The sequence below is a fragment of the Anastrepha ludens genome, chromosome 4 (genome assembly GCF_028408465.1).
Source record: "Anastrepha ludens isolate Willacy chromosome 4, idAnaLude1.1, whole genome shotgun sequence".
Lineage (NCBI taxonomy): Eukaryota > Metazoa > Arthropoda > Insecta > Diptera > Tephritidae > Anastrepha > Anastrepha ludens.
The window spans coordinates 81,765,411-81,782,034 of NC_071500.1; the positions used below are offsets into that span (position 1 = coordinate 81,765,411).

At 39.0% G+C, this 16,624-nt stretch overlaps 1 protein-coding gene across 1 annotated transcript in view; it reads left to right on the forward strand.

The window, feature by feature from the left end:
- Positions 1–15,984, forward strand: part of LOC128861890 (transmembrane channel-like protein) — a 53,500-nt gene extending 37,516 nt beyond the window's left edge. The window contains exons 12-18 of the mRNA XM_054100267.1: positions 2,517–4,047; positions 12,955–13,059; positions 13,164–13,345; positions 13,408–13,584; positions 13,649–13,971; positions 14,044–15,709; positions 15,770–15,984. Of these exons, the coding sequence (XP_053956242.1) occupies positions 2,517–4,047; positions 12,955–13,059; positions 13,164–13,345; positions 13,408–13,584; positions 13,649–13,971; positions 14,044–15,709; positions 15,770–15,836 (4,051 nt within the window). The 3' untranslated portion in view covers positions 15,837–15,984. The remainder of the gene's footprint in view (positions 1–2,516; positions 4,048–12,954; positions 13,060–13,163; positions 13,346–13,407; positions 13,585–13,648; positions 13,972–14,043; positions 15,710–15,769) is intronic.
- The last annotated feature ends 640 nt before the right edge of the window (positions 15,985–16,624 follow it).

Sequence of the window (16,624 nt, forward strand, 5' to 3'; positions counted from 1 at the left end):
AACCTTTCTCATACATTTACGGGCAGACATAATGAGCCAGCATCCATCGATATCGGTTTCCATCGACCGTTTCGTTTACACGGTAACAAATATGGCCCAATGATGGTTTTGGTGCAAATGCCGGCCCAAACAGTTATTTTCCGATCATGCAAAGACGTTTTATGGATCTCGTGTGGATTCTCAGTTCCCCAAATGCGGCACTTTTTTTTATTCACGCTGCCAGAGAGGTTAAAATGTGCCTCGTCAGTCGTTAAAATTTGGTTCCAAAAATTGAGTTCAGTGTCAACCATTCGAGCGACTGTTTGGCTGTATTCCAAGAGACGTCAATGGTTTCTCGGCAATATTCTTTGTGTCAATCGCACTTTACAATGCGTCGCATTGTGGTTTCGCTGACGCGAAAATGCTGAGCGCGACGACGATACACCACTGATGGCTCCTGGCCAACGCTTTCCCTCACTGCTTCAATATGTTCATTGGAACGTCTTGGTCGTTGATAAACGGCATGTTGACGATCTCCTACTGTCCCGTATTCAAAAAAATTCGACACTAAATGACGAATAGTATTGTCAGACGGTGCCTATTTGCCGCAATACTTTTTGCGATACGCGCGTTGAGTTAGAACAATAGAACGACTATTTTCGATGTATAACGTCACTATTTCAGCTCGTTGTTTCGTTGTAAAGCGATCCATTGTTGAAATGTATGTTGAAGACGATCGGTTGGTAAATGACAAAGTTACTCAGCGTTTACATACTGACGCAAAAGATAGCGCACCCTGTAGCTGCAAAAATTAATAAAAATCGTTAATAAAACAGAAATAAAAAAAATTCCTCATATTTTTCACTCTAAACTTGTTTCTCAATCCCATAAATAAATATAAATCATATAGAGTATCCTCAAACTTCGGCCAAATGGGTTTGTGTGTGGCTATCATTCGGTACGGTCCGGGATCGAATGCTCACGCTTTATGGGAAAATTATAGAAAAAGCATTTTTTGCATTCAATTATTACAAAAATGTATTGATGCTAATTATATTTTCTAAACATTTTTATACCAGAGACCACTTGTGCACAGAGGTATTCTCATTTTTTTCACATAACGGTTGTATTTAACACTAGAAAGAAATTGAGAAAGATATAAGCAGACTTATACCAAAATGCTCAAAATTATGAAAGGAGTCGATTTAGTCATGTATGTCTCTTATTGAGCAAAAATTAATACATTCTAATGACACTTTGTCAAGAGCATTAAAAATAAGCGAATAGGTCAATGACCCATCAAATGAGGAGCCCTAGAAAATAAATTCGACGAAAGTAAAATTTTTAAAAATAGACCATCTCGATAAACAACTAATAAAATCCGTCCAAGCTTAGTGCACGTATTGTCATTGCTCTCCACCCATCTGTCTGATTTTGCCAGCTCCAACTTTCATTGTCTGTGAGTTTGTTTGATTCCAAAAACTAAGAGCTAGCCCAAATCAAGATTTATTAAAATTTTCGGTCCGTACAGAATTTAGCACTTCTTTACTCGTTTTAAAATATTTTTTTAATTCCACATCGAAGCCACATTACGATTAGTCAAATCCAAAGCGAAACTGAGCTAAATGGGGTTTTCGACTCCCGTCCCAATCGACTCTTAATGTTTGGTTTTATTTCCTACCTCTGGATTAGATGTGTTGACTGCATTTTTATAGATTATGGTGCGTCGATCAGAGCCAGGACACAGACAGTTGTTTAAAAGGTTTTCGGAGCACTGGCCTATGTTTTTGCATTTAATGCAACGGATACGCGGAATCTATTTTGGAAGAAAGTACGTCGTTAGTTGAGCTCCAAAGGTCTTAGAAACCACTCGCACCTCCTCTAAAATAGGAGGAAGAGCTGGGTCAAACATGCAAAACTGGTATGAGCGCAAATTATTGTATATATGACCGTAACGATATATATATATATATCGGGCACATCAAAGCTTTCAAGGTAGGTCAAAAGGTCTGATAGGATTAATTATGGGGCGGCATATAGTCCACCATAGGCATCATCGACGAGCCACTGTATACTTCTTGTTTGGAGAATGAAGATAGTAGAGGACATTTTCTCTACTGCTGTCCTTCTTTCTCTACGACTCCAGTGGTACATTATATATATATAATTATATAATTCCTCCTATTTGTGGTACATTTTCAATGTACATTAAGGCGAGCTGTGGGAAGTTTGCTAAGCAGTAATTAATCCCTACCCCACCTGCCCTCCCCACCCATTAAATCCTATCTCTTGGCCTTAGGTACAATGGTCCACATTACCTGAGTGCTTCGCTATCCATAATGACATTCCATTCCGAAGGCGAAGTATTCGAAAATTATTTAAAATGTATATTTCCTTTAGCATGTGTGAATTAGCTAGAAAGTTTCTATTTCAAATTGAATGTTCAGAAAAGTAAAGCAACTCGAAGTTAAATACGATTTAAATTAAATAAATTTCAATAAAATTATTTTTTCACAAATTTTTTCTCCCCATGCCAGCATTATGATACTCAACATGCTCAACTTGTATTCGCTGATGTTCTCCTTCATCTACAATATAAACAGCAAGGAAGGGCCCTTGCAGATGCTCAAGGAGCGTTACGATAACTCAACAAATGAAATGAATGAGTTAACTCAATTAATTGAGGGCTTAAAAAATAGCGGCAATAATAACACGACGATGGGCCTGGCGCTCACCAATTTCAATGCAACTAGCAGCAGTCTACTAACTACCACCACAGCTGCCATAACCACACTTTACGGCTGGGCAACACGTCTGAAATGCCGTAATATCACAGTGAAATGCTCAAAACCAACACGTATCAACATTCAAAATTTCGCAACCGCAACCACACTGTTGCTTATCAATCTAACCACCCCCACGATGATGCCACACACAACCAATGAGCCAAGCACTTGGCCACCCATGTTAACTACTCTAGCCAGCACAATACCATCTACAACAGAAATCGATACAACAACAGCTTCGACCCAACCACCAGAAACAACATTGTCCACAAAAGTGGATTACACTGACCCAAGCGGAAACACCAACACACAAACGGAGACTACAGAATCATCTACTACGCCACAGTCCACGTCAACTACTACCTCCGCGCCAGGTAGTGATAGTTTCTTCGATTATATGGATTATTTTGTGGGCATGCCACTCGAGCTGAGTGATTCGTTGGAGGAGATGGTTAGCGCCACAGAGACGACGCCTAGCAGTTTAAGCGGAGCGACTGAAAATGTGCGCCGTACCAGAACATTGAGCCGCAAACCTAGACAAGCTGTACTATCAAGTGCGGATGAGACGACACAAAGATCAGTGCGAGGAAGATACAGTCGACGACGCAATGAACAGCGCGGACAAAGCAGCGGAGAAAATGAAGACTACACCGACAGCAGCGCAACGACGACTACTATAGCAGCACCGTCAACATCTACGCCAATCGACGACTTCAGTAATGCAATCCCGATTTTAATTAATTCACAAGAACAAGATGAAGTATTACAGTCACCACAAAATGAATCATTACCGGCGTTACATGTCAATACAAAATTACTAGATGAAGTGTTGGCTTATTTCACAAGTTCAACATCAACCGTTGAGCCGCCGACCACAAGGTTAGCACCCACCAAAACGACAGACGCAACGACAACAACAGCAACAACAACAACTAATACAGAGCTTCCATATAGCAGCACACCGTATTTCATAGCCGAAGATGACATACTCGACGAATCCTTAGACACCGTCAATTATGACGCTAATGAAATCGATGATGAAAATTTCGAAACTTGTATTCGCACCATTTGCGATCCATATCCGGACGAATACTACAGTAGTAGCACTGAGATAGATATAACCACTATACCGACCACAACCACATTGACACCGATGGAGACTTATGAAGTGAAATTGAATAGGGTGAAGTCGGATATACAGGAGGTACAGCGCAATTTGACTAGCATGTGCTGGGAGACGTCCCTGGGTCAGGAGCTCGCAAAGGTTATCGTTTCAGATGGGGTAAGTAGGTGGAAGAATATTTGTTTAAGTATTTAGTATATTTTAGCAGCTTTTCTCTGCTACCAATGTTCCATTATTTGGGTATGCATCAATCCAATAAACCAAGAGCTACTTCCTTTTATCAATAGCTACTGCTTTTATGAAATGTGTGTTATGAATATCGTGAATTACGAAGCTCTTATTTCCAAACAAAAATTTGTCAGCAGAATATTGCTTTTCAACTGTAGATAGTTTTATCTTATTTACCACGATTCGATCTTAGGATAACCACAGGAGGGTCTGAGGTCTCCCATGAATAACGCTCTTGCAGAATTGGTACCCACACCATTAGGTGCAGTCAAGAGTACAATTTCCCAAAAATACCTCCGAATCGCGGACTGTAGGTGGAAAGTCCAGACGAAATGCAAAATTAGCAGAACATTATGGCCCACCTACAACCTCAAGCAATCGTCGGCATTAATAAGAATGAAACGGCGGGACGCCTGGAGACTAACGGCAGTCATAACTGGCTTTTGGTCTATCGGAGAACAAGCAGCCAAAATGGGTATCCCTCACAATACATACTGTCACAGTTGCAAACAACCGGAGAAAAGGAGACAATCTTCCATTTCCTCTGTGAATGCCCTGCCCTATGGAAGGACAGAATGTTAACCCTGGGCCAACCGCTGTTCGAGAATCTCGAACAACTATCTGGCCTAGACGTTAACAACCTAATAAGGTTCCTTAACCGCACTGACTGAATATAGTTGCGCTGTAAATAACCGCTAAACAAGTTGGTAACGAGGATGTGGCAACAAAATGGCGCGGAAGCGCTAGTTGGATTCTGGAAGAATCACCACTTTAACCAACCAACCAACCAACCAGGATCTGAGGTATCCAACCTGAGGCACGTTCGATGTAAAGCTCCACGGGTTTTTCACGCAAATCCCCGACTTAGTATCACCGAGCACTTTCATTAATAAACACATAGATAATTTCTTTGAGGGTATTTCATGAAATGCAAATATCAGCATTTAAGTTCAATTGCCAATTGTTCAGTAATTGTATTGAGATCGAAAATGATGATTGGTTAACTTTAGATATCAATGACACCAATTAAACAAAATCTTCCACAAAGTAATTGTGGAATTTATCAAAAATATTATATATGAAACGACTTGAAATATAATTTCTGTCGTCAGACTTTTGTAATAGAATTTAAGGAACTTTGAGTACCCTGTGGTGTGACTTGGTATTGCTTCGAGTCCTTGCTGCAAAAGCTGTCTGTAGGATGAAGTGGGATCATCTCGGAGCCTCCTCCTCCGCTATCCTACTCTCGCCCTAAAATTTAATCATCTTGGCACTCGTTTATTTGCTATAAAAAAGAAACCACTCAATATTTTTCCAAACTGTTTTTTTCATTTTGAAATACAATCCTTCTGGTTAATGATAGAACACAACTTCATTCATATGGCTGCCTCGGCTAGCCATGCACCATCCCATACGGCGTCATACCAAGGTCTTTACGCAAAATTCGTCTCAATGATGTCTTCGAAATGTCCAATTGTTGAGAACGACGGTGAACTGATGTTCCTGGTGATTCACGAACACTCTCGGCCACAGCAGCAATATTTTCGGGTGTACGCACGGTTTTTGGTCGGTCACGCGTTGGTTTGTCAATAAGCAACCCAGTTTCTCTTACTTTTTTCGCAAAGTAACGCACATACGCTTCATTCGGTGCTTTTCTTCTTCCCATTGCCGTACGTAATTTTCGTACACATTCTGCAACATTATCATGATTTTCAAAGTAATGTCGCAATATTTCCCAGCGTTCTTTGAGCGTATACACAACCATTTTCGTTCAGCGGAAGAATAAAACTAATTTTCTGTCAAATCAGATGGCAGCTAAGTGTTACCATTCTTCAAATAATACCTAGTTCAAATCCGTAACGATAGATGGCGGGCCCTATACAATGGTACTCTTAAAGAGTCTCGACACAGTAGATACGGAGAAATATATCTACATATAAATAATTGCAAACATCATTCTTAATCGAGGTCCACCCTTGTAGATGGCTTGAGCTAATTGAGAAAAATCTCCAATCATCTATAAACATTCCAGAAGATAATGTATATTAAAAATTATATGCAGCGGTAAAAATAAGACGGGAAAATTGTTCAACAAAAGAACTGAAAGCATTTAAGCTAAGACTATTATTGTCGGCCCATTGTGAAATTACATATAGGTCACTATTAATTTTGAAACACAAATCCTCAACTAGACCAGTTCTATTGGACAAATACAATTGAGAATATATCAAATCACAAAAAGGCTTAAGAAAAGCTGAACATAGGCCGAACCTTGCGAAACACCGGAGCCAACAAAACAAGACCTGGAGGAGCAAGCCTCTCACAATACCTTTTGGTACTTACTGAAATGTAGCTGATCATAAACTTGGCAAAGCTATCAGAAAATCTATAAAAGTGTTTTTAAAAATAAAATAATCTTTTTGCAACAAAGTTCAGGGTTTACCGAATGCCTTAGAGTAGTGCAGAAGGCAAAGAAGAGATAGATCGTCGCTATTGTCAATCTGTATTCTTATGTCGTTAAGTATTTTCATCGTAGCCGTAGAGCAGCAATGTTTAGGTCTAAGCGCAAACTTCAGAGGGGCAATAAATTATTCTCCTGAATAAATTATAAAATTTTGCCTTACCACTCGCACACCTTTCAAAAGGCTGGTAAAATGCTTACAGGTCTATAATCACGTAGAGCTCATAGCATTGCTCCTTGCGAGGACAGAAATGATGATAGCCGTTTTCCACACTGTTGGCAAACATGAAGTTGTAGCAGCTTGCGGCAGCACAAGTTTCAGAAATGTCCAATGAGATTCGACTCGATACCCATGACAGATGTCAAAACTTCTGCTTCCGATACCATATCATGAAATTTAGGGGGGGCGAGGCCTGGTTTATAAGGTCTAAAAATTGCATCTCTTTGCGATTTTTGTTTTTAAGGAAAAAATTAATTTAGCACTGCAAAGTTTTTTCTATGTTTTAATGAACATTTAAAAAGTATAAAAAATTTTTGTGCTGATTAAAATAAGTTGAAAAAAATGTTTAACATAGAAATTAGTAGAGCGCAGCAACGCTGGAGTTTCCAACTGGCGTACAAGATACAGCTCGTAATTATTATCTAAAGCAAAAAATTCAAATTATCATGATTTTTTATTCTAGATGAACTAAGAAAACTGAGAGAAATTCCAAAGTTTCAACTTTTTGGAGGTTTTAAAGAAAAAAATGCCTTACTATAAAAAAAAAAATTCACTCAACTTGGTATAAAAATCTTGACAATTTTTTTTTTACCTATTTTGTTAGTTCAAACAGAAGAGAATTTAATACTGAAGGGAACAAGCTATGATTCATTTCAAAAGGTTCATTAGTTTTTTTTCATTCATGTACGCCAATTCAAAGAAATCATAAAAATGAAAAAGAAGATAAAGTTTGTACTATAGCTGTCCGGTCACAGCGTAACTACCTAACGCTCGCCTACCTTTGGCTTTGTATCTACGGAAATATGGAGAATCAGGCTCTGTAACTTTGTGTGAATATTCCGAAATATATTAGGAATCGCTTAACCCTTTCAATACTGACGGGACACATATGTCCCAATGAGTGTTTTCGTTTTACTAAATGCCAAATATTTCTTTGCATCGCTGTGTATTTTCTTCCCATCAGTTTTTTACGAGATATACCATCAATTATGCTCCGTATGACCCGTTATACTTTGTATTTTTCTCTACACATGTTTTGCAGTAGTAGTTAAATCGTAGCACGTGCTAGGTCAGTAAGTGGAAAAACGACAATTATAGATCTACTGAGTGTTCATTACGGGCGGGACAATGTTTTCCCAGGACATTTTCTCAATTCCTAGAAATAATTTCTTTATTTATACAAGAGGATATACTATTTAGATCACTAGTAATAACTTTTCATGGTTAAATATTTTTTCCCCTTAAAAAAAATCCGTATTGAAAGGGTTAAAACAAAAAAAATTGATTTTTTTGACCTCCCTTTTTTTGTGGCTCCCCCCTTAAACTCATCTTCTAAACAAAAAGTACCTACTAATAAAAAATTTCGACTGCAATATTTTTGTTGCTTTTGTAGGCGCTAGTGAAATAGTCATTAAGCATTTCAGGGAATATAAATACTTAAATTTTCCATGCGCATTAACGTTTTTCAATTACGTCATAAATCTTTAGATAGTAGTGAGGGCTCCAATATTTAAAGTGCAATCGCTTTGCGTTTCTTAAAATGGCAGAAGCTTTATTTCATGCATTTTTGAATTTACAAAATTTACTTTAAAAAATTGAAAAGACAATTTTTCACTTCGAAACGTACTTAAATCTAAATTATTAAAATAAAATGAAATAAAATAAAGTACTCTTAAATTAGTTATTCACATTTGATAAGAATGTGAATGTCATCGGCCGAGTAGTTTGTTGCCCAGTTTATTATATTTCTGCATAATTTATTTGAATTCTGTAATATTTATTGCTTAGATTTGGATAATTGGCGCGTACACCCTTTTTGGGTGTTTGGCCAAGCTCCTCCTCTTATTTGTGGTGTGCGTCCTGATATTGTTCCACAAATGGAGGGACCTACAGTTTCAAGCCGACTCCGAACGGCAGATATTTTTATGAGGACCTTTTCATGGCAGAAATACACTAGGGGGTTCGCCATTGCCTGCCGAGGGGCGACCGCTATTAGAAAAATGTTTTTTTTTTATTAATTTTGGTTTCACCGAGATTCGAACCAACGTTCTCTCTGTGAATTCCGAATGGTAATCACGCACCAACCCATTCGGCTACGGCGGCCGTTTTAATGTCAACAATGTCAAATAGAATCCCACTTGTAAGGCCAGAGTAACCCTTCAAGAAAATCCATCTCAAAATGAATTATATTCAGTAGAATAGTTTTGTCATAAAGACCTAGAAAATATATTTGCAGGCAAGTGAATGTCTCATTCCGGGTATATATTGAATTAATTTTGCTCTTTGTATTATCATATTTCGAACAACTACTCGTAGTTAGGCTACGTGTTCCGAACTCTTAAAAGTACTTACTCTACATTTATGCTACGCACCGCTGGCTTGACTGCAATTATTCACACACACACAGATACGAGTTTGCAAGTATGGATTCACGCATACCTACATAGGTCCCCGTTGTGTTGAAAGAAACTGCACTGCGGTGTGAAATAAGTACTCGTATGCAGTTGAAACTTTGTTAAAACATACCATCCATCAGCTCACTCAAGCGTATATACACACTTATATATGCTTACGCATATGAGCACACACGAAGGAGGATTGCAGCTTTTTCGCATAATTAGCTACTTAAAATTTCCTCGTGTCCTGATTATAAGGTAAAAAGTTAAGGACTTGTTCAAAAGTGAAGTGTTACAGAACTTTACAAAACGCGGTCTACCAGTAAGTGTTGAGGAATTAAAATCTTTATAATACAATAAATTAAGTAAAAATAAAATTGAAAATAATGAAAATTTAATATGAACGTGATTGTGTTTTCTAAGCCACAAACAAGAAGGTTTGTTTTTTATATACGAATACCTGCCCATGGTGGTGGTTTTAAAATATAAGTAAAAAGTGCTAACAATTTTTCACTAGAAGTAGGCCAGTCGGCGGAAACGTTGATAAAATCACGAAAACCATGAAGTCGAACTGGCATGAGAGATCCATTGCCCAGAAACTGGAGGTTAGCGGGAAAATCATTTCCAACTATTTGCGTAAGGCTGGTCACAAGAAAAAGCTCCAAGTATTGTTGCAACCTAAATCAGCGCAAAATAACCTTTTAAACCGAATTACACTTTGCTATATTTCGATGAAACGTAATGAAGTCGGTCAACTTTTGAATCGGTTGATAGTTGAGATTAGATTGAAGTGAAAGTCCTGCATCCAGTAGTACACTTAGGCTGTTGTAGTACACCTTTTACTAAACTAATCTCCTTTCAACGGCCGCCATAGCCGAATGGTTTGGTGCGTGGCTACCATTCGAAGAACGTAGATTCGAATCACCGTACATGAAATACCAAAAATGAAGAAAGAGTTGTTCTAATAGCGGGCGCCCTTCGGCAAACAATGGCAAGTATCCGAGTGTATTTCTGCCATGAAAAAGCTCCTCATAGGAAACCATTTACCGTTCGGAGACGGCTTAAAACTGTATGTCTCTCCATTGGTGGAACAACATCAAGACGCACGTCACAAATAGGAGGCAGAGCTCGGGCAAACACCTAACAGTATACACGCCAATTATTTATTTATTTATTTATCTCCCTTAAATCCATATAGTGTTCCTGTTAAATCTTATCAACACCCTTATTCGATATGCTCCATCTTATTTAGAGTGGCTAAGCATGCTTTTCGAAGATTCCGAAGCATATTTCTGTACCGTAGTATCAGAGAATATGAGAGATCGTTTCTTAATCTTCGATATTTTTACACCTTCTTACAGCATCTTAAGAATGATACGTCCATCTTTCCTGGAAGCTTACCCATTAAACAATGCCCAGCAGTGGGCACTCCAATGATTGTAGATACGTCCGTTTTTTACAGTGTACACTCTTCAGCTCATTTCCAATCAAGTTTCAGGCAAGTCTGCGTTGAATTAGAACGAGCTATGATTTTTTCCCAGTTTTTACCAGTTTTCCTTCTAAACTTTTTTTTCCAAATACCATAGCTATTTACAGCAGCACCTTATTTACAGAAAAACTCTGCTTAGTTGAACCTTGCTTTGTAAGCTCATTTCCCATACATTTCTAGTTGCAACGGTCCGGCTTCCAGCTGAATGAGAGTAGGTATGCACTGCTAGACTATCGCCTGCTGATATCGGTAACAGGTCAGAACCAGTTTAGAGCTTAGGGCTCTAACCACCGCCTGGCTGCCACTAAATAAGAAAATATTTTTTCCTACGCTTTCATTTCCAATTTATTTCACAGTCTCAATAATGGCAGATACTACAGCGATCAAACCGCTATACAAATCAAGTTATCAGAAAGAATGGCGTAGGCTTCGCGAGCTCGTACTTACCAGCCGAAAAACACCTTACCAACGCTTTGAACAGCGCAGCCGAATAGTGAATTATTCTCCACCTCCTCTTGGTCCAGAGTAAACTTCATACCTAAATATTAATGTTTCTAGACCACCGTTACTTTTTCACATATATAACGTAAACTTCTCTGCTAATCGTCTCTATAACCGGGCTGTAAATTTCGTCAGCTTCTACCAGTGGATGTTCAACCTAGCCAGAGGTACTGCTGAAACTCCCCAAGCTGTACAATCTCTACATAGTTGAAGAGCTACTACAATTCTTATCAGTATCAACATTTTTTTAGGTAGCAAGGATTTTCGATTGCTCTCGTCAGTCAATACATCACCACCTCGTTCGTATTATTAGCACAACCGTTATGTAAATATGCGCGTAATAGTTGAAAAAAGAGCTTAAATCCACTTTCCCATGAACCCTATTTATGAAAATTCTATTACTTTAAAATAGGCGCAGCATACTCCAGCTGAAGGGTGCCACTTTTTATTTATTTATCGAGAGACTACACTATTTCAAACATCCGTTAGAAAATAATTGAAAGAGTTCCTTCTTTGATGAACTGTTTCAGTATGCCCTGATTTTTACAATATACCCGAGTTTAATCTCGAAGGATAGAAATTCTTGTAAAATCAAATTCCAATGTCGTCCTCCACAAAGCCGGCACTGCAACTTGCCGACATGATAAATAAGAAAATAATCTGGCATTGTTAAATGCGCCGCCTGTAGGGGATGGTAGACATATAGTAAGGCGTTTTTCAATAGGTGCGCTTCAATATTTTTTTATTTTTCGCTTGTCATTTGTAAACTTCAGTAGTATACATTTCATCATGGAACGCTACACAATTGAGCAACGATTGCAAATCGTGCAAATTTTTTATGAAAATAATCGTTCTGTTGCTGCTACTTTAAGAGCATTACGGCCATTTTACGGTCTTCAGTGATGAATCTCACTTTTGGCTCAATGGCTTTGTCAACAAGCAAAATATGCGTTACTGGGCAGAAAGCAATCCACACGTCATTCATGAGGCACCGTTGCATCCCGAAAAAATCACTGTTTGGTGCGGTTTACATGCCGGCGGCGTAATTGGCCCATATTTTTTCGTTGACGAGAACGATCGCCACGTTACTGTGAATGGAAATCGATACCGCGACATGATAAACGATTATTTTTGGACGCAATTGAATGGTATGGACTTAGACGACATGTGGTTTCAACAGGACGGGGTCACAAGCCACACAGCACACGCTACAATTCATTTGTTGAACAGTAAGTTCGATGAGCGCATTATTTCCAGAAATGGACCGGTCGAATGGCCGCCGCGCTCGTGTGATTTGACGCCTCTAGACTGTTTTCTTTGGGGTTATGTGAAGTCATTGGTCTACAGTAACAAGCCGGCGACAATTTGTGAGCTCAGAGCCAATATTGAACGCGAAATTGCTGGAATTTCGGCCGATTTATGCAAAAGAGTGGTCGAAAATTGGGTTCAACGATAGGACTTCGTAAAACGTGCACGCGGTGGTCATGCAAAAGAAATCGAGTTTCATACTTAAATGTATATGTTCAAACTCGATAATAAAAAAAAATTAGTTAAAAAAGTCAAACCGTATGTGTTTTATTCAAAAAAAAAGTTGAAGCGCTCTTACTGAAAAACGCTTTATTAGTAACGCCCCGTAGCAGCCACACAGGCGAAAGAACTTGTCAGATTTCATTCCGAACCTTTCAGCGATTTCAAACGTTTTTATAATATTTTCTGAAATGAGCCCACTTAACAAATTAATTTAATATTACTTTTATAATATTTTGTACAGCTATTGTCGCTTTTTGCTCCTCTATGTGTTGACTTTCTGCGCGCTCTGTTTGTACGTTACCTCAATCAACACTGGTGCTGGGATATGGAGAAAACATTTCCTCAGGTAAGAGTCCAACGACCATCGACCACCGACCACCAATGTACCGAATCACAATTACAAACATGAAACTTTTTGTTTTTATATCAACACATTTCCACAATATGCAGTATGGTGACTTCAAAATCGCCGAGAATATTTTAAATTTGATTATCAATCAAGGACAAGTATGGATGGGTATATTTTTTTCACCCGGTTTGGTACTGGTCAGCCTAGTCAAATTGATGATATTGATGTATTTTCGCTCGTGGATAGTCCTTACGTGCAACGTGCCACATGAGGTTGTGTTTAAGTGAGTGCTAAGCAGAAAACTATAATTGAAGTTCTAAGCAATGCTATTACTTTTTCGAACAGAGCTTCCAAGTCCAACAATTTCTACCTCGCACTGCTGCTAACGATGCTCTTTCTCTGTGTGCTACCGGTAAGTTATGCGATTGTATGGTTGCGCCCTTCATGGCACTGTGGCCCATTCTCTAACTACAATCGAATCTCAGAATTCGTTACTAATGCGACGAGGGAGGCACTGCCCAAGTGAGTGAAAGTGACATTATTTATTTTGTCCTCACTTTAAGCTTGAATCTATGCTACCAAACAGGGAGCTACATAGACCTATGAGTTATTTGACTTCGGCGAGCACTGTGATACCACTGCTACTGCTACTAATACTGATCATCTATTATCTGGTATCATTGACGGGTGCGTTACGAGAGGCCAACCAAGATTTGAGAACACAGCTGCAAAAAGAGCGCGAGGAAGAACGCAAGAAAATATTTAAGGTACCTGAAACAAAGCCATCTGAGAATAGTGCAGCGGCATTAAGCAGTCGATGGCGTAAAGTACTTGAGGCTTCATCGCCAATCACAACAACACCTCCACCAGATTTCGATAGTGAGGAATACAAAAACCAAGCCAGGAAAGGTAAGTCCTTGAAATTTGAATTGTATAGTTCTTTATGCGAGTTTTAATATTTTCATGCGCTGATTGTTCTAGAATTGATTTCTCGCATCATGAAGGAAGCCCTACGCAAGGGATCTGCCACATCAGATGATGATTCCGTTAATCGGCATGGCCGCGAAGATGACGATACGGACACTGAACACCATGACTCACTGCCACACGACGAGGATGGAAGAGACAAAAATTTGGGGCTAACGAAATTACAGCAAATCAGGCGCACACGAAAACCTTCGCTTGTAGACATAGTACAAATGGCCAAAACCGAGAGAGAGCGGGAGCAACGTGCCTCTCTTTCGGTGAAAGGAAGGAGTAAAAGTGAGAAACACGGCAAGAAGGATAAAGAAAAAGAGAAAAACAAGGAAAAAGAAGGCCGACATGAAACTGTTGAGGACAAAACGAAAGGTAGTGATATAAAAAATGGAAAAATCAATGATGCAAAATTGGAGACAGTTAAGACCAAAGAAAATGAAGGCGATCATGAGAAAAAAGAAGATAGAGGCAAAGAAAGAGGTAGCGGAAGGATGAAAAACAAATATTTCAATAAGGATAAAAACGGGGATGCAATACTTCAAACGGACTATACAAACGACAAGAGCAATGGTAAATACAAATGCAATACTGATAGCAAAAGTAAAACCACTCTAAACCAAAAGGATCAAACCAAAAGTGGTAACATGCCAGGACATCAAATAGATGCTGACAACGATCCGGATACCAATTCTCGTGTAGTAAATGAACGCAGACAAAGTTTGCTGCGTAAAAGACATGAAGAAAATCAGCCCGCGAAAACTCAGAACATTCCCTCAGCTGCCACCAACTCAAGTAGCCAAGCAACGGCGCAAGACCAATCACCCAACGATGAAGCGAAAAATAGTAACTTTGAAATAATAGATGAGAAGAAACCGAAAACTAACACTGAACGCGATCTGCCACCACCAAAGCATCGTACATTCAGCTTACGTGGTGGTACATTTAAATTCCGTCGCCCAAGACAAAAGACAGCCAAGACGCCAACAGAAGCGCATATCTTCAAATTTGATGAGGAATCTGTTGAGACCACGAATAATGGCAAAATCTGGAAACACACTACAGATCCTCCACGAAGTGCAACGCCTCCAGCCTCCCACCGGATATATGATGGTCTAACAACTCCTACATTTGTTAATCCAGAAAAGCTTTTGAATCTCTCGCGTCAAGGCCGCAAGAAAATCGGTACACTTTTTGCGCTTGTCCGCGACACAGTAAACACGAAGTGGAATGATGACGAACCATCGCCTGATGAAGGTGCGATACCCACCACGGCAGAATTTTCAAATATTTTTCCTCCAATAAACAATAATAATGTTGATGCAGTCGCAATCGAGATACCACCATCACCTGAGATTGAAACATCAACCGAACCGCAATTCCCTACAATCACTGTATTATCGAAAAATACAGAACCAATTTATCCATTAGAGGATCAAGCTACTGCAAAATGTATCACTTCAGCCGATCCGGAAGAGCTGGATAAACCCGGGCCCATAAGTTATCCTCCGCTCAAAGTAACACAACGCCGCAAGCCCATTGAGCGTTCACAAGCCACACGTCAGGACTCACAAACTTCCGTTTGGTCCGATAATATACCAACTATAACAATCAGTACAACAGGCAGTGATGAGTGTATCGCTCAAACGGACCCCGAAAAGGAGTTGCCACCATCAGCTACACCAGTCACAGCAGACGCTCCTCTCAAAGAGAGCGTGGTTATGACTGTTACAAAATCAGCACCACCAACTTCCGACCCAGAAGTGAAAGTCATTAAAATTAACATTGAAAACAAATAAATTATTGAAGAATTCTAAAAACGAATACTTTCTATAGAAAATGTCAAAGTGCCTTCCTACGCTAGAAGTACCTTCGTCATACTCGATTACTTCAATTACTACTACATTATTGCAATGCCATACGGTGGAATGTATGTCTACATGCCTGTCATAGGTAAACAGATTTAATGTAATTTCGTATAAGTATGGAAGAAGAAAGAATGTCGAAATAAAATTGAAAATTGATAACAGAGCTTCACACTTCATAATCTATATATATATAATATAAAAAATAAACGGATGACGTCATGGTCATATGAAAAATGCTGTTAGTTAGCAAGGCTAAATACATAACTTGGTGTTTTTGCGCTTGGCCTGCATTTCGATTCACCAGAGCACAGGGTGCCGCAACGTAGTAAAGACACAATCCACTGTTTTGTGACAGTCACATTAACTGAGGTAAATTTCCGTGGTTGCTTTCCGCTCAAGTTTGTATCCATACTAAGCTATTGTGAACAGCCTAAGTGCCTCAGTAGGAAAACTAGAAGAAAAAATTCCCATTTTATGAGAAGTTTTTGAAAATAGTATATTTAATAAAACCAGCATTTGCCAATTATGATACATATGACGAAAAGGTAAATTCTGCTCGTCACGTTGTTAACAGTCTTCCGCTAAATTCAAATATTTTTTTTTAATTCATGCACAAAATTAAAAGCCATCCATATTTAGCCACTGCATCAATTAAGTACCATGAGTGATTAATGAGTGATTCGTTAACGCAATAAATGAGATGACAGCGGTTTGATCAG